At 37.4% G+C, this 18,389-nt stretch overlaps 1 protein-coding gene across 3 annotated transcripts in view; it reads right to left on the bottom strand.

Moving 5' to 3' along the window:
• Positions 1-18,175, bottom strand: part of SUCLA2 (succinate-CoA ligase ADP-forming subunit beta) — a 52,891-nt gene extending 34,716 nt beyond the window's left edge. For 2 of the 3 annotated variants that reach the window (XM_045476263.1, XM_045476242.1), the window contains exons 1-4: positions 17,669-17,889; positions 12,528-12,708; positions 893-992; positions 51-213 (exon numbers count right to left, since the gene is read on the bottom strand). In XM_045476263.1, coding sequence (XP_045332219.1) covers positions 51-213; positions 893-992; positions 12,528-12,708; positions 17,669-17,884 — 660 coding nt within the window. In that variant the 5' untranslated portion in view covers positions 17,885-17,889. Of the gene's footprint in view, positions 1-50; positions 214-892; positions 993-12,527; positions 12,709-17,668; positions 17,890-18,023 lie in introns of those variants that run through there. The other variant, XM_045476253.1, reaches the window with a different exon arrangement.
• Positions 18,176-18,389: the final 214 nt, after the last annotated feature.

The raw sequence follows: 18,389 nt of genomic DNA, 5'->3' as shown, positions 1-18,389 counted from the left end.
AATTGAATGTAATAAAATCATCCTAAAGTATCATGTCTACAATTACTCACTTGAAATGACCTTTCCATTGTTATTGCAAAGTAGTATTCTCTCCGGGGATATCTTCGCTCACAAACCAACACTTGATTGCATATTCTGCCCTTTTCTCCCGTTTGCTTGGTAAACAACTTCTTCCCAATCATTTGTGAGGAAACAGCTTTTGCTTCTTCCGGACTGAAATAAGAAAAAGAACTCAAATTCTTTTCCCCTCCAACTGAGGAAAACAAAAGCACATGACAGCCAAAATTTTATCTCATTTAATATTTAAATTTCAGCATTTTCGGGGCGCCTGGGTGGCACAGTCGGTTAAGCGTCCGACTTCAGCCAGGTCACGATCTCACGGTCCGTGAGTTCGAGCCCGGCGTCGGGCTCTGGGCTGATGGCTCAGAGCCAGGAGCCTGCTTCCGATTCTGTGTCTCCCTCTCTCTCTGCCCCTCCCCCATTCATGCTCTGTCTCTCTCTGTCCCAAAAATAAATAAACGTTGGAAAAAAAAAAAAATTTAAATTTCAGCATTTTCATCAGTTCAATAATAAGGGGCAATTTTTACAATATATCTTTTTCTTTAATAATGATTTTGCTTTAAAAAACATGACTTATTGGGGCGCCTGGGTGGCGCAGTCGGTTAAGCGTCCGACTTCAGCCAGGTCACGATCTCGCGGTCCGTGAGTTCGAGCCTCGCGTCGGGCTCTGGGCTGATGGCTCAGAGCCTGGAGCCTGTTTCCGATTCTGTGTCTCCCTCTCTCTCTGCTCCTCCCCCGTTCATGCTCTGTCTCTCTCTGTCCCAAAAATAAATAAAAAAAATAAAAATAAAAAAAAAATAAACGTTGAAAAAAAATAAAAAACATGACTTACGAGAAAACTATCTTCACTCCTCCTTTGAGGCCACTCTCAAATGTTCCTTTTCCTCTACCACCAGCTAAAACCTGTGCCTTTATCACAACATCTTTTGAACCTAGAAGAAAAACACTTCTGTTAGATAAGCAGCACGTAACAGCATTCAAGACAGTATTTTGTTATTAAGCATACATATTAAGTGATATTATCAAATGTAGTAGTCTCATTTACCCACAGTGTCAAAAAATGAAGCATTCCACGTGTATAAATTTTCTAGATTAGAACATTAAAACATCCATCATCTAAAGATCCACAACCTAAACTAGCCACTCATATGACACCATTCCTTAAAGTACACCGAAAATAATTTTCCTTTTCTATAACACTTTAAGTATCCAGTGCTTTGGAAGGTATTAAAAGTACAAAATTGAGACTCAAATGTCTTCCCAACATTTCCTTCCCTTTCTATTCACATGCAAAATTGCTATTCTGTGAACATTTGAGTTAAAAATGCTACTTCGCGCAGAAATACACCATGACTTAAGGGGTGAGTGCCAATATTGATACCACACTGTTCCTCTAACAGAGAGACCTATTAATATACACATTCTTGAGCTATACTATTATGAGGAGTATTATCAGGAATTAAATTATATTTATCAAAAGATTCAGGGGTGTTATGTTTATAACATTAAAAAAATAAATAATCTTTTAAATAAATACTGTGAATTTTTCTTAACAGGTAGATTGATTTCTCTTCTATCTTCCTCTTTCTAAAGTGCTGAAGAAAATCAGCAAACCAGCTGTTTAGCCTAGGTACCACACTCATCATTCATGATCCAGAGCTATAGCTCTTGGAGGGGCATTCTCAGTCTCCCTGAGAATGAGGGAGAATTTCAGAACCTGCTCATTTTCCCTCGTACAGCATTTTGCCTATACTAGCAGTGAAACTCTAGTATTACATTATGGCAAAATAAGCCTTGAGGTCAGGGTTAGGGACACTTTTATCCTTATTCCTTATAAGCCCAAAGCAGTCTCTGGGATATAACTACCAATCCATGCCCACACCATGCAGAATGAGAGGGGACTCCCACCTAATCAGATAAAGCAACCAAATCAAAGAGGTAACAAATGCAGTTTGTGATAAGACCAGTAAGAAATGACTTAAAGTTTACACTTAAACTATTACAAAAGAATATTTAGAAAATTAATGATGTAAATGAGTGTACATTTAGAAGCCAGAAGATGGCTCTTTGAGTCAGTCAAGGCAGTATTTAAAAGAACCCTCTTTCTCACACTCCATATCCATTCAGTCAGGAAATCATACTGATTCTATCTTCAAAATTTATCCAGAATCTTGACCACTCCTCATCACCTCATTTGGATCCTGGTCCCAGGCACCATTATATCTCACCTAGATTACCCTTGTCCCTGACAGAGCATTCTCAAAGCAGCAAAGTGAGCACATCACTCCTCTATTTAAAACCTTGCAACGTCCTTTTTACTCAGAGTAAAATTCACACTCCTTACAATGGCCTAAAGGCCCTATAGAATCTCCCAGTTCTCTTCCTATAACCTCCTCATTGCTCACTCCACTCCAGCAACACTAGTCTCTGCTGTTTCCAGGCATGTTCCTGCCTACAGGACTTGGCTCTAATGCTCCTGCCACCTGGAATATTGGTCATCCAAGTACAAGAATCCCGTTTTTCAAAAGTTCGCATTACATCACTTTGCTTTTACAAAAGACCTACATCAGTATGTTTTCACTAACCAAAAGAAATCCGAAAATGATTTTCACTTCTATAAGAACAATGTTCAGTGCTTGTTTTGCAGAGCCATTACAGAGGCAGCATGCACCCCAAACAGCAAGAGTGGCCCCACCAAACTCCTTACCCAGGAACTAAATTCAGTGCCTCAGCATCAAGCCACCTTAGCCTTGAACTGTGTCTCTGAGCGTCTGTGCTTTATCTTGACTTATTTTGTGCATCTCTGTTAGCAAGATGTGTTCTAAGGAATCAGAAAAGCCTAGGAGGGGTCATCTGTTGGGTCTGGGAATGCTTGAAAACATTTCCATATAAATTGTTGGTAGGTGCTCTTTTGCTTTATGCCATTTTGGCTTATAAAATGTTTCACAAGAATGCTCTACTTTCAGATACAAGAAGATACCTATATCCACTTGAGAAAGGTCCTCATTCCCTTCAAGGTTTTTCTTCTTACATATCATTGTCCATGATGCTTACCCTGATCACTCTACTTAATACTACGATCTGCCTACCTGTGACCAATCCCCCTTACCCTGCCCTTTTTTTCCCCATAGAATTCATCACCTTCAAACATTATACATAATTTTCTCATGTTTATCATTTATTGTTTTGCTCGCCCACTAGAATATAGACCAGAAGGGCAAAATCTTGGTTGTGGTTATTGATGTTCTCAAGCTACTGGGAGGGTTCCTAGCATATTATTTTCTGAATGTTGAATAAAAGAACATTTAAAGATGGAACAAATTTGGGGCGCCTGGGTGGCTCAGTCAGTTAAGCATCCAACTTCAGCTCAGGTTCATGATCTCACAGTTCATGAGTTCAAGCCCTGCATGGGGCTCTCGGTTGTCAGCACAGACCCTGTTTCTGATCCTCTCTCTCTCTCTCTCTCTGCTCCTCCCCCAACTGTGCTCATACTCTCTCAAAAATAAACAAAAAAAAATGGAACGAATTCGTAAAAAATCTACATTTTCCACTGCTCTTTAAAAAACTCAAAACTGGGGGCGCCTTGGTGGCTCAGTCAGTTAAGTGACTGACTTTGGCTCAGGTCATGATCTCACAATTTTTGAGTTCAAGCCCCATATCAGGCTCTGTGCTGACAGCTCAGAGTCTAGAGCCTGCTTCAGATTCTATGTCTCCCTCTCTCTCTCTGCCCCTCCCCTGCTCGTGCTCTGTCTCTCATAAAATGAATAAACATTAAAAAATAAAAAACTAAAAAACTGAGAACTGGAAATACTGGGCCCTGCAACTAAAGCTGATTAGAAGTGCCTTGTTTACACAGATAGACCCTTTTCTATCTGCCACAGTCCCCACCATCCCCAAGTGAAAATAATTTAATATTAGATAAAAAACTAGAGAAAACTTAAGAAATTTCCTTAAAACTAACAATAATTTTCCTACGGGAAGACAACAGGTAGCCTCAGGGACAAAGGCAAATTACAGAGTTCATGCCCAAACTAAAAGAAGCAGCCACTAGTCATTTTACCTTTTTCTGGTTACCTGCCAAGTCCTGGTTTTCTGGTACTTTAGAAATATTCATTTATATCCAAAGAGGATAAATGTAATCCCAACAGTGTAAATATCATGTAAAAATGGTCAAGAGTTAAACTGATGCTTTGCTGGGCTAAATTCAAATATTCACACATTAAACTGAGGATTTAAAATATTGACCTATTTGAGTAGTAAAGCTCTACTTTTTCAAAAATATTTTATAAGACAGAAGACTCTTCCCCCAAGTGCCAACTTCCTTTCTTCCTTGGGGGAAGAGCCCTCTGTCTTATAAAATTTATAAGAATATAAATTCCTTAAGGGCAGAGATGAATCTTCAAAAGTTCCTTCTATAAAAGCCTTTCACAACAAAAGAAAAGCCAAAAAAAGTTAATGAATACAGTTTCATCAATTATCAAGAGAAGGAGAAGGATTACAAGAGACATCTGAGGACAATTGATTGAAACAAGATTTTATTCAATTCCATTAATTCATTTAAAAATTACATCTATATACCAGTTACTGTGCTGGAGTTGTAGACACAACAATGATCAAGAGGGACCTACCCTGCCCTTAGAGAGCTTACAGTCTTTATTTTATTAGATTTGGCCCTTTGCTCTAGTCAGACAAGAGGTTTTATGGATTCCAAGATTTATTTAAAATATATTCACTATCCCTGCTAGCTTCAGTTATTCACAAACGTTTTAAGCATTCTTCTATATAGTCATCCAATAAAACACTAGGAAGAAGAAAAAAGAAGGCAAAGCGCTATTGTCTGCCATTAGAAGTCTCCCTCCAGGCTGGCATTCATCAATTGGCAACCTTTGTACATGTTTATTCAACCAGACAGAAATTCCATCTTAATTATACTAGAATCCTAAACACTAGGACTAAGACATGGAGTGACTGAATAAATTAAAAAACAAGACTCATGCATGCTGCAAGAGACTCACTTTTAGATGGAAGGAAACAGAGTGAAAGTGAAAGGATGAAAAAAGATATTCCACACAAACAGAAACCAAAAGAAAGTCAGAGTAGCTATACTTATTTCAGACAAAATCAACTTCGTAACAAAGACTATAATAAGAGACAAGAGTGTTAAATAATGATAGAGGCATCAATCCAACAAGATGATATATCATTTGTAAATATTTATGCACCCAACATAGAAGCACCTAAATATATAAAGCAAATCTTAACAGACCAAAGGGGGAAAGAGACAGTAATAGAATAGTAGTAGGGGACTTTAACACTCACTTACATCAATGGATAGATCATCCAGACAGAAAATCAAAAAGCAAACATAGGCCTTAAATAACAAATTCAACCATGGTCTAAATATATATATACATATATATTTAAATATATATGAATATATATATTGAATGACATCCCATCCAAAATCAATAATATATATTTTTCTCAAGTGCATATGGAACATACTCCAGGACAGATGATATGATAAATCACAAAACAAGTCTTAATAATTTAAGAGGACTGAAATCATATCAAGCATCTTTTCCAAACACAGTGGTATGAAACTAGAAACCAATTAAAGAAAGAAAACTGAAAAATTCACAAATACGTGGAGATTAAACAACATGCTACCAATGGGTCAAAGAAAAAAATCAAAAAAGAAATTAAAAAATATATTGAGACAAACAAAATGGAAATACACCAAAATTTATGGGATGCAGAAAGAGCAGTTTGAATTCACAGTAACAAATGCCTATTTTAAGAAACAAGAAAAGTCTCAAACAAATTAACTATGCACCTCAAGGAACTATGAAAGAACAAAGCCCAAAGTTAGTAGAAGGAAGGAAATAATGAGGTTAGAACAGAAATAAAGGAAAAACAATGGAAAAGATCAATGAAAATAAGAGCTGCTTCTTCAAAATGACAAACTTTCAGCTAGGCTCACCAAAAAAAGAAAAAAGAGTGGACTCAAATAAATAAAATCAGACAAAAAGATATTACAACTGATAACTCAGAAATGCAAAACATAAGAGACTATTATAAGCAATTAATGACAACGAACTGGACAACCAAGAAGAAATGAATTCCTAGAAACATACAACCTACCAAGACTAGATCATGAACAAACAGAAAATCTGAACAGATTACTGGTAAGGATATTGAATCAGTAATCAAGAACCTTCCAATAAATTAAAGTCTAGGACCAGATGGCTTTATTGGTGAATTCTACCAACATTAAAAAAAGAATACCAATCCTTCTCAAACTCTTTGAAAAAAAAAAAAAATAGAAGAGAACATTTGCAGTTCACTTTACAGGGACAGAATTACCCTGAAACCCAAACCAGACAAGGATGCCAAAGGGAAAGAAAATTACAGGGTAATAACCCTGATCAACACACATGCAAACATCCTCAACAAAATATTAGGAAACTGCATGCAACAACACATTAAAAGAATCAATACCATAAAAAAAAAAAAATCATATACCAACATCAAATAGGATTTATTCCAGGAATCAAAGGCTACTTAAATATCCACAAATCAGTGAATGTGATATTAACAAAATGAAGGGTAAAAAAATCATATGATCATCTCAAAAAATGTAGAAAAAGCATATGGCAAAATTCAGCATCCAATTATGTAAAAAACTCCACAAAGCAGGTAGAGAAGGAACATACTTCAACATAATAAAGGCCATATATGATAAGCCCACAGTTAAGATCTTATTCAACAGTGAAAATTTGAAAGCTTTGGCCCTAAGATCAGCAAGACAAGGATGTCCACTCTTGCTAGTTTTATTCAATATAGTTCTACCCACAGCAATTAGGCAAGAAAAAGAAATAAAAAGCATCCAAATTAAAAAGGAAGAAGTAAAACTCTCACTGTTTGCATTTAACATAGTGTTATATACAGAAAACCCTAAAGACTCCATCAAAAAACTATTAGAACTAGGGGCACCTGGGTGGCTCAGTCAGTTAAGCATGAGTTCAAGCTCTGTGGCCTGCTCTGTGCTGACAGCTCAGAGCCTAGAGCCTGCTTCAGATTGTCTCCCTCCCTCCCTCCCCCCACCCCGTCCATCCCCAACTTGGGCTTTCTCCCTCTCAAAAATAAAAAAATAAACTTAAAAAAAATTAGAATAAATGAATTCACTAATGCTGCAGGATATAAAATCAATACAAAAATTGATTACATTTATATACATTCATAACTATCAGAGAAATTTTTTAAAAATCCCATTTACAACTGCCTCAAAAAGAACAAAATACCTACGAATAAATTTAACCAACGAGGTAAAAGACCTGTACACTGAACTATAAGGCACTGATTAAAGAAACTGAAGAAGACACAAACAAATGGAAAGATATTCTGGACTGTTATAATACAGTTAAAATGTCCATAGCAATCTAAAGATTCAATGCAACCCCTATCAACATTCTAATGGCATTTTTCACAGAAATAGAAAAAACAATTCTAAAATTTGTATGGAACCACAAAAACAATGCCAAGTAGCCAAAGCAAACTTACAAAAGAAGAAAAAAGCTGAAGGCATCACACTCCCGTATTTCAAACTATATTACAAAGCTAAAGTAATCAAAATAGTATAGTACTGACATACAAGTAGACACATAAAACAATAGAACAAATCTGGGAGGCCAGAAATAATCCATGTATATATGGTTAATTTATCAAAAAGAAACCAAGAATATACAATGGGGAAAGGACAGTCTCTTCAATAAATGGTGTTGGAAAACCTGGACAGCCATGTGCACAAGCATGAAACTTAACCACTATTTTATACCATACACAAAAATTAACTTGAAATGCTTTAAAGATGTGAACATAAGACTTAAAAAACCATAAAACTCCTATTAGAAAACATAGGCGACAAGATCTTTGACAAAGGTCTTGGTGATGATTTTTTTAATGTGACACCAAAAGTAAAAGCAACAAAAGCAAAAATAAAGAAGCAGGACTATATCAAATTGAAACACTTCTGCACAGCAAAGGAAACTTTTAACAAAATAAAAAGGAAACCTACTAAATGGGAGAAAATATTTGCAAACCATATATCTGATAAGGAGTTAATACCCAAAACATAAAGAACTCATAAAACTCAATTGTGAAAAAGAATCTGGTTAAACAACAAGCAGAAAATGTGAACACACATTTTTTCAAAGACATACAGATGGCCAATAAACACACAAAAAGATGCTCAAAATCACTATTCATCAGGGAAATGCAAATCAAAACCACAATGAGCTATCATCTCACACCTGTTAGAATGGCTATTAAAAAAAAACAAGGAATAACAAGTGTTGGTGAGGATGGAAGAAAAGGGAATGCTCATGCACTGTTGGAAATATAAACTGGTGCAGCCACTAGGGAAAATAGTAAAGGCATTTCTCAAAAAAATTAAAAATAGAACTACCAGGGGCGCCTGGGTGGCTCAGTCAGTTAAACGCCTGACTTTGGCTCAGATTGTGATCTCTCAGCTCATGAATTCGAGCCCGACGTCCAGCTCTGTACTGACAGCTCAGAGCCCGGAGCCTGTTTCAGATTCTGTGTCTCCTTCCCCTCATTCCTCTGCTTGTTCCTCTCTCTCTCTCAAAAATAAATAAATAAACATTTTAAAAAATGAAATAATCTCAAAAAAAAAAAAAAAAGAACTACTATATGATCCAGCAATTCCACTTCTGGGTATTTACCTGAAGAAAACACTAACTTGAAAAAATACATGTACCCCATGTTTATTGCAGCACTATTTACAATAACCAAAATATGGAAACAATCGAAGTATCCATTGATGGATAAATGGGTAAAGAAATTATGGTATATGCATGTACGTGTGTGTGTACTCAGCCATAAAAAAGAATGAAATTTTCCCATTTCCAACAACATGAATAGACCTGAAGGGCTAAGTGAAATAAGTCAAAGAAAGACATTCCATATGAACACTCTTATATATTAAATTAGAAAAAAAACAAAAACAAAACAAAACAAAAACCTAAGCTCATAGATACATAGAACAGATTGGTAGCTGCCAGAGGCAGTGGGTGGGGGAGAGAAAAAAATGGATGAAAGGGGTGAAAATTAAAGAAAAAAAGAAAACAAATGGGACCTAAGACCCATTTCAAACTTCTAACCTCATTAAATGTAAGAATAAATTTATGTTTAAGCAATTAAAAAAATATGTAGCAGATATAGGTACTATTATCAATGAAATTAATTAAAGTATACTCTAAAAATGGTCAACAAAATATGCAACAAAAAGACTAGTCAGACAACATAAATTTCACTAGGTTGAACAATTTTCAAGCGGCAAAATAATTACATTGTAATCTCAAACATAGAAAGCCAATACAGATGCAATTCTATTTACAGTAATAGGGGAACTAAGATGTATTTGTATTTGAGCTATGTACTAGGGTTTCTGCTCTTAAAATTCTATGAAGCACAGCTTTTTTTTTTTAAACATTTATTTATTTTCAAGAGACAGACACAGTGTGAACGGGGAGCTGCAGAGAGAGAGGGAGACAGAATCTGAAGCAGTCTTCAGGCTCTGAGCTATTAGCTCAGAGCCTGACACGGGGTTTGAACCCACTAACGGTGAGATCACGACCTGAGCTGAAGTCGGGCACTCAACCGACTGAGCCACCCAGGCACCCCTATGAAGCACAGCTTTTATAGTTTCTCTGAAAATTAGAACAAAAGGGAGAAACTTCCCAAGCCTAAAAGATATTATTCTTGGCAATACAGAACCATGAAATTAATGAGCTGTCTACCAAAGGCCTATCATTAAAAAAGGATATGAGAAAACCAGTCTACAAACAAACTAGAATTAGATTTCCTTCCAAGCACTCCTCCATCCCCAACCTCAATTATTCACAACAGGCAAAACTTGCCTCCAGAACAGGTGTTTCCAGCTTTTCTCATATCATGATGTACAAAGAAAATTATAGAACTTGAAGGGAACACTGGGGAAAGAGGCCAGGGCTATTTCAGGAGGAGTCACCAGCTTTAAGGCTCAGTGGCCCCAGTCCCCATGCCACCCACAGAACTGAGGGGAAGCAAGTTTAGCCCACCTGTAATGCATTTGTATTTCTCTGTATTGGTTGGTGATTTAAGAGCTTTTTAATAAATGGAATTATTACTCTGTGAATTTTTCAGTAATGCAAAAAACAAAGTAGCCAAAATCAGCATTAGGAATTGCTAGCTAGACAGACAGAACCAGGTGTATTTCTAAGGCAATTAGATCCCATAATCAATACCTTTTGATATTAATGACTCCCAACAAAAGACAAAACTGCCCTCAACATCTTCATAGTAGTTACCAAACATATCTTTAAAAAGTAGCATTTCTGATCCTCTAAATTTAAAAGTCCTCATTAGTCACTAATCCCACTTCCACACCGTAATCATCATCTGCAGTGTTATTTGACAAAAACATACTTTCTAGACGAACAAGACACCTTCTGTTCAAATGGGCTCATAATCAGAGCTGCCTACCTGCTCCTTATTTCATAGAAGTCCTGGTCCCAGAGACCTTGCCAGGTCTCATAGTATATCCTGCACATATTAACTATTTTTTCTTCTTTTAATCATTTCAGCGCCATTAAAGATTTTTTCAAGGAATAAAGAAATCAAGAAACCGGCATCCAAATAAATCCTACTTGTTTTATGAAAAAGTTTCTACATAGATTTTTTTTTTCTGACAAAACAACGAACTTTGACTAAATGAGAAAATATATGGAGAAGACAGAAAAACCAGTTATAATAATTTGGAAATAGAAAAATATAGCTTTCACTGACCTCATTATATATAAAACAGACCTTACCAACACTGGCATGAAAAACATTTTATGGTTCAGCATTATTACAAATGAATGAATTGGTAAACAAAAAAATCATCTCTCAAGAGATCAGACTAACAAAATTAAAAGAACGAAGTCAAACCGGTCTAAGTGTCATCCTTAAGAAGGGAACAGCAGAATAAGAAAACCTTATACTTTCTCAACTGCATTTCAAAGTTTTCCCTCCTACTCAGCTGGGTCTTCTTTAGAAATTAAAGTTTAGGTCATATAGATAAGATCAATTCTCAAGGGAGTAGTTATTAGAAAGAAATCTTTCCAAGAAATATTACAGAAATACAAAGTACAATCACAAGTTTTCTTTAAACTTGACCCTTAAGAGCCTCTAATATACATTGTTTTGAGGGTAAAATTGAGGCACATTTTTTGTCATGCACAAGTTCAAAGTACAGGTCACCATTAATTAACAAAAATTTCACCAAAATTAATACCATTTTACACAAGGCTTTCAATAAATAAAAAGAAGTTTGCTTATAATCTGAATAAAAAGTATTTTTTTCTGATTAACAAAAAATTAAACTATAAAAAATCATTTTTCCAGGTCAACTTGTCAAAAACATAGCTTTAATATAGGATATATTTCTGAACTTGTCCATGCCCTCACTTTTAAAAGAAAAACCCATTCTAGAAACAAGTACAAAATGAGTAAACTTTAAAATTTTTAAACATTTTTAAATGCTCCATAGCCTTCTTAAAAAACTAATAAAACAAAGTCTTCATCAAAGCACATTTAAAGCTATATTAATCAAGTATACATACAGGAGAGATTGTGCTAATCTCCATAAAATTGCTGGGATCTTAAATACCACTAAAAATAAAATGCAGTGTACAGCCAGTACATGACTATTATGGCCCCATATTAAATCATTAAAAATGTAAAGTGAAGGATTTCTTCTAAAGTCAAAATTTATTTTTTAATTAAGAGATTAATATAAATTAACAGAATTCACATTAACAAAAGCTATTAAGGTTTCTCTTATCAATAAAAGAATCTATTAATAAACATGCACAATATTTAGTTCATTTAAAATATAACAACAGTTATTGATTACCTACGTGACAGGTACTCTCCTAAGAGTCTGGAATATATCAGTGGACAAAAGAAGACAAAGAAACCCTGCTCTCATGGAGCTTACAGTCTAGCGCTCAGCTTCTTTTTCCCTCCCTTTGGTTCCATACTTTTCCCACCAAACCATATAAACAGCTAAGATTTCCTTCACCATTTCCTTGAAGAATCATCACAAGCACCAATCTTTTCAGATTCAGAATATTAAGCAGAACTTCCTTCCTCATAATTATATTCCAACTAAAAACAAGACTTTAGATTCCTAATGCCAGTGTAATTGATTCTTAAGTTACTAGCACTATGGGAGCTCATAATAATCTCATAATAATTTTAGAATGCCAACAATCATAAAGTTCCATCTTCTCTTTTAAGTAAATAAAATTTATTTTAAAAAAATAAAATAAAATAAAAACTGTAAGTTGTTATAAACCAAAAGTTCACATCTTATCAGAGTGCCCATGTCAAAGTGGCAAAAGTTTTTCTTAAGTTAGTACCTAATTTTTTGGCAACTGCATAAGCTTCATCTGGTGACTTTGCCACATGTCCTTTGGGAATGGAGACACCAGCTTCTTGCAACAATTCCATACTCATGTATTCATGTAGTGAGAGATTCCTTTTTTGCTGCTGCTGTATTTGGAGTCCATGGTTATTAAACAATCCAGAACTTCCCAGAACCTAGAGATATTGGAGACATATTATACATGATAGATATTTGGAAGTTATTATTAAAAACACCTTCTCAAAATACGTTTTTATATAGAATAGTTGGCTCTTCATAACTATAATAAAACTGTTACATTAAATCATCAAAGTATAATATTCAGGCTACCTAAATTATAACCTAAGAGCTAACCTACCTGCTAAATATCAAACATTACCCTTTAGTTTTAACTATTTCCTCATCATGTCTAGTCCTTATCTTTTATTTGAGCTTTACCACCATATCTCCAATGACCTACAGATTTCTACCTCAGTGCCAAATTCAGCAGATCTAAAACCAACCTCATCCTTCCCTTTCTTGTCTCCACCATTCTTTAAGCACCTAACAAATTGCTTGGCACTAGATATGCAGTAGTTGAATGATCTAGTACCATTACTCTTTCATACACTCAAGACTCAAAACCCTGGTTTCACCTGTAGAGGTCACTGTAGAGTGCTGCTCAGATTCTCCTTTCAGAGCCCCAACTGCTGGGAGTGTTGGCTGCTGATAGCTCTCAGCTGAGTTCTTTCATTAGCACTTCCTTGCCCAAAGTCACACCTTCACATTGCAGCCTACATCCATGACTGGTCAATGGAGGTTAAGGTAAGGATATAAAGTCCTAGCACCTCGCCCCAATTTGGGATAATTCTGAAGGGCAATCTTAGTTCCAGATCTCCCACAGGAAAGGCAAAGGCTCCTACTGCAACCACATGACAGTTCTACTTCTCCCTCTACTCAACCCTCCTGCCTTCACTCTCCCACAGGGGTTGATCCAGATGTCACTCTCCAGTTGACTTCCTCCATGAAACTCTTAATTTCACAGCCTGCAAATATCATTCAAATTCCTCAATCCTACCAACCTTATATGGCAATATGTAGAACAAATTAAGTGCTATGAAAGCTCTGAAAGAGTGAATTGAAATTACACATTTAATTATCACCCATACATTTCCATTCTCTATTCACAGAAGGCAGAATACTGAAATATGGTTCATATGAAACACACAATATCATAAGAATTGAAGTTAAAGGAATTGTATATAAACAGTCTACTTCTTAAAGGGGATTCATGAACTATTTGTATCAAAATGCAAATGCACCTGGGATGTGTCTAAAACTGCCGATTCTGGGGCCCCACTCACATCCAAAAAGTCAGAATCTCTGGAATGGGCCTCAGGAAAGCTGCATTCGTGTAACAAGTCATTCCCCTGATAGTTAAGCACCCTACAGTTTGAGAACCACTAGTCTAAAAAGCCAATCACAGGGCGCCTGGGTGGCTCAGTCGGTTAAGCGTCCGACTTCAGCTCAGGTCACGATCTCGCGGTCCGTAAGTTCGAGCCCCGCATCGGGCTCTGGGCTGATGGCTCAGAGCCTGGAGCCTGCTTCCGATTCTGTGTCTCCCTCTCTCTCTGCCCCTCCCCTGTTCATGCTCTGTCTCTCTCTGTCTCAAAAATAAATAAATGTTAAAAAAAAATTTTTTTTTTAAATAAAATAAAAAAAATAAAAAGCCAATCACATCTAGTAACCACTTATTTCTGATTCATCTGGTAAGCCAAAATCCTGGATAACATTTCACCAGGGTAGCTCAACTCCCTGATTTAGTGTCACTTCAATATTAAAACCCAGCAACATCCCAAACTGTTCAGCACTCATCTACTTTCTGAAATCCCATTCCTGGGTATAAAGGCAACAGAAATTAGTGTTCAGTCTACCAAAAGGCAAATATATATTCAGGGACACCTGGGTGGCTCAGTTGGTTAAGCGTCCAACTCTTGATTTCGGCTCAGGTCATGATCTCCTGATTCATGAGATACAGCCGTGCCTGGGGCTTTTGCACAAGAGCCTGCTTGGGATTTTCTTTTTCTCTCTCTCTGTCCCTCCCCTATCCACACTGGCGCTGTGGTGCTCATGCACACTCTCTCAAAATAAATATTTTAAAAACTTAAAAAAAAAAAAAAGAAAGTTAATAGCAGGCTTATTCATAATAAATAAAAAATGAAAATGACCCAAATGCCCATCAATAAGATAATAAAATGTTATATTCATATACTAGGATACTACAGTTCAATTTTTTTTTAAAAAAAAACCTATTGCTCACAATACAGGGCAGTAATCTCAAAAACACAACTTTGAGGAAAAGAAACCACACACAAGAACACATACTTATATTTTTTATATAGTTCAAAACCAGTCAAAATTGGTGATAGAATTAGTGGTCACCTTCTGTTAGGGAGTATTAATAGGGAGAGAGGACATGGGTGTTTTCGAGGGCTGCAAATATGACATACCATGATCAGAATGGTGGCTACACAGATGTATACATACATAAAAATTAATCTAGCTACCCAAATTGTACACTTTATATAAATTATACCTCAAAATAATAATAAAAATAAGGGGGAAAGGGAGTTTTTAGCACAGCTTGGTAAATTAGTTATACAAACATTTTTTGAATGCCTATATACCAGCACTGTGCTAGGGATGCTAAAAGAATAAAGCCAACTTGGCATCAGCTGCAGAATTCATGTAGTATATATGAACATATAAATGAACAACTATAGCACATATAACAGCATTAACAGACTCATTAGGGAGCACCTAATTAACTGAACAGACTAGAAAAAATGCTACAGAGGCGTGATCTCAGTTTAAAAAAAAAAAAAAAAAAACCTAACAGCTATAAGGAACACTTTGGGAACAACTGGGGAAATCTGAATCTAAATTTCCTAAGTATGATAACTATAGGTTTCCTAAGTATATAATAACTATATTGTGGTTATTTAGGAGAATGTCCTCATTTTTAAAAGGCATATGCTAAAACATCTAGGGATGAAGTGCCATGCTACCTGCTACTTACTCCCAAATGGTTGAGCAAAAATAAACGGAATGGAATTTTATACACACACACACACACACACACACACACACACACAAATACAATTTTATAAAGATGAAGCAAATGTGGCAAAATGTTACATTTAGGTGAAGGCAATTACGTGCTCACTGTACTACTGCTGGCACATTTCTATCAGTTTGAAATTTTTCCCAAAAAAGTTCAAGGTAAACCAGTGAGTGACACAAAGCTCTGAGTATATTTTTACAGTTTCTTTCAAGTACCTATATTCACAAAGTATCAGTAGTATTCATAAAGTAATGTTGATTGCTTTTATACTACCTTAAAGGTTTTTTAATATCTAAGGTATTGATAATCCTTTCCTTGCACCACTAGAAGTTATGACTTGAAATATCAGTTTTTGGGGCACCTGGGTGGCGCAGTCGGTTAAGCATCCGACTTCAGCCAGGTCACGATCTCGCGGTCCGTGAGTTCGAGCCCCGCGTCAGGCTCTGGGCTGATGGCTCAGAGCCTGGAGCCTGTTTCCGATTCTGTGTCTCCCTCTCTCTCTGCCCCTCCCCCGTTCATGCTCTGTCTCTCTCTCTGTCCCAAAAATAAATAAAATGTTGAAAAAAAATTAAAAAAAAAAGAAATATCAGTTTTTAATTTCACTGGCAATACAAATCCCTGCATAATCACAAGGATTCCCACATTTAAGTCTTTGTCTTTCCTGACATCATCACTCAGAAGATTCCTACTGCCAAAAGGCCACCAATTCCTGGCTAAATTCCTAACCCACCACCCATTCAATGATTTACCTAGTTTAAATAATATGTATTCAGAAGTGGGTAAATGTAGTTACTGGGGAATGTGATTCACGACAACAAGGAAAATATCTTAAATTAGTTCATCTGCTTATAACCTGAACTACTTTATCAGAAATATACTGATAAGGAAGATACAGAAACTAGAAGGGGTCAGAGAATTAAACAAAACGTTTAAGAGCATTAGCTAAACTCAGTGTGTGACGGTGAACAAGTTTTCTAGGACGCTGCACCTCTGTGTTCTCATCTACAAAAGCAAGGGGTTAGACTAAGGGCCTTCCAAATTCTAAATCTGTATTATTTAATGTGAGAGTGGAAGAAAAGAGATATTAAGACAACATGCTAGGCATCTCCATATGGAGAGACAAAAGCTTTTAAAACAATTTCCAAAAGGATAAAAATTATGATGAAAACATATTTGTTCACCAAATCCTCATTTTCTGAAAACTAGACAGCACTTTTTAAGACTCATAAGAAGGAAGTTCAAGGCCAAAAAAAATCACTTCTCTTATTAAGAAGCATACTCATAGCATTTACCATCTCCAAGTTTTAAGTATGAACAGCTTCCAAAAAGAATAAAAGTCTAAATCAATTTATTTTTGTCATGTCTAAGGACTTAATTTCTGAACATAATCTAAAACACTGAATTGACTTATGAAACCAATCATGCCCTTTCACAAGTCTGTATCAACTTTGGAAAACACAGGCCAAGTTTTTCCGAAAAAAGCGAAGAAAAAAGTGAAGAGCAGATTCAAGCACACAAGCTTTGGAGCCAGCCAGTCTGGAATTAGGCCTTAGCTTTGACCTTACCTGCTTCCCGACCTGACCCCAATTACTTGTTCTCTTAGCCACAGTTTCATCAATGATGAGTATATTAATGACGCCCTTAGAGCGTTGCTTAAAAGCCTAACGAGACGTAAAATGCTTATTTATTTAGTACAGTACCTGGAAACGGTAAGCACTCCAAAACAAAACACCAACGAAACAAAAACCCGTGCTTATTATGCTATACTCTCTACAGAAATGAAGTGATCCAAAAGATAACTGTCTTCCCCAGTTGGTAAGCTAACAAACATCATCTTATTCCCACGGTTAACACCAACAGTACACAACTCCTTGGGAGAGGTGGGAAACTTCTTGCCTCGTCCCAAAAAAGGCCAGTCAGCAAGCTGGTCCTGTGAAGTCATTTCCACCTATGACAGCTCCCAAGGGACACGAAAGTACATGTGAAGGGCATTTCCCCCTCCCCATAGAAGGGCCGCAGAAGCCTCGGCCCACCTCGCGGGGCACAGAAAAAGGAGCAGAAACTGCCCAGGCACCTCCACCTCCACTTGGAAGCGCCCTCCACCCGCCTCCCTGCGGCCCCTCGGCAACTGGGTGAGCAGCCGCAGCCAGAGGGCCCGGGAGCAGAGCAGCACAAACATGGGCCCGCTCTCTGTCACGGCAGGCAGCACTCCAGGGCACGCCGCCCGCGGGCCCGGCTGGGCACCCCATGTCACGCAATGTCACCTACTGCGAAGTGACCCCGAGCCGGGCCTCAGATCCCCTCACACCTCGCCCACAGGAACCAGGTCTCCCACCTCGCCCTTTCTCCTGCCGGCCCTCCAAACGAGAGCCGGCTGGGCCGCAATACCTGGGCGGCGGCCCGCAGCGCCGGCCGGGACCCGCGGCTTCTAAGGGCGGCTGTGGCCAATAGCCGGCTGTAGAACATGGAGGCCGCCATTTCTGAGCCCGACCCCGTCCCCTCAGCGCCGTGCGCAGGCGCAGAGGCGCCAGGCGGCCGGCGACCTAGCTGCTTGCGACGCGCACTCCACCCCTCGCCCCACCCTTCGCGGGTGGGACCTCGGTTAACTCTGCAGATGCGGACTTTCTTAGCAGGGATTACCAGCTCAAGCAAAGTTGGGTTTGGCGGGCACGGAGCAAACTTTGACCCTTAGAAGTCAGCACCGCAGCCTTAATAGCCAACCTGTGGCCAGAAGGCAACCTGAACACTTCCTAG

This window comes from Leopardus geoffroyi, chromosome A1, assembly GCF_018350155.1.
Source record: "Leopardus geoffroyi isolate Oge1 chromosome A1, O.geoffroyi_Oge1_pat1.0, whole genome shotgun sequence".
NCBI lineage: Eukaryota > Metazoa > Chordata > Mammalia > Carnivora > Felidae > Leopardus > Leopardus geoffroyi.
Note: the sequence above shows the minus strand (reverse complement) of the source record. Positions and strands in the feature narration are given on the sequence as shown.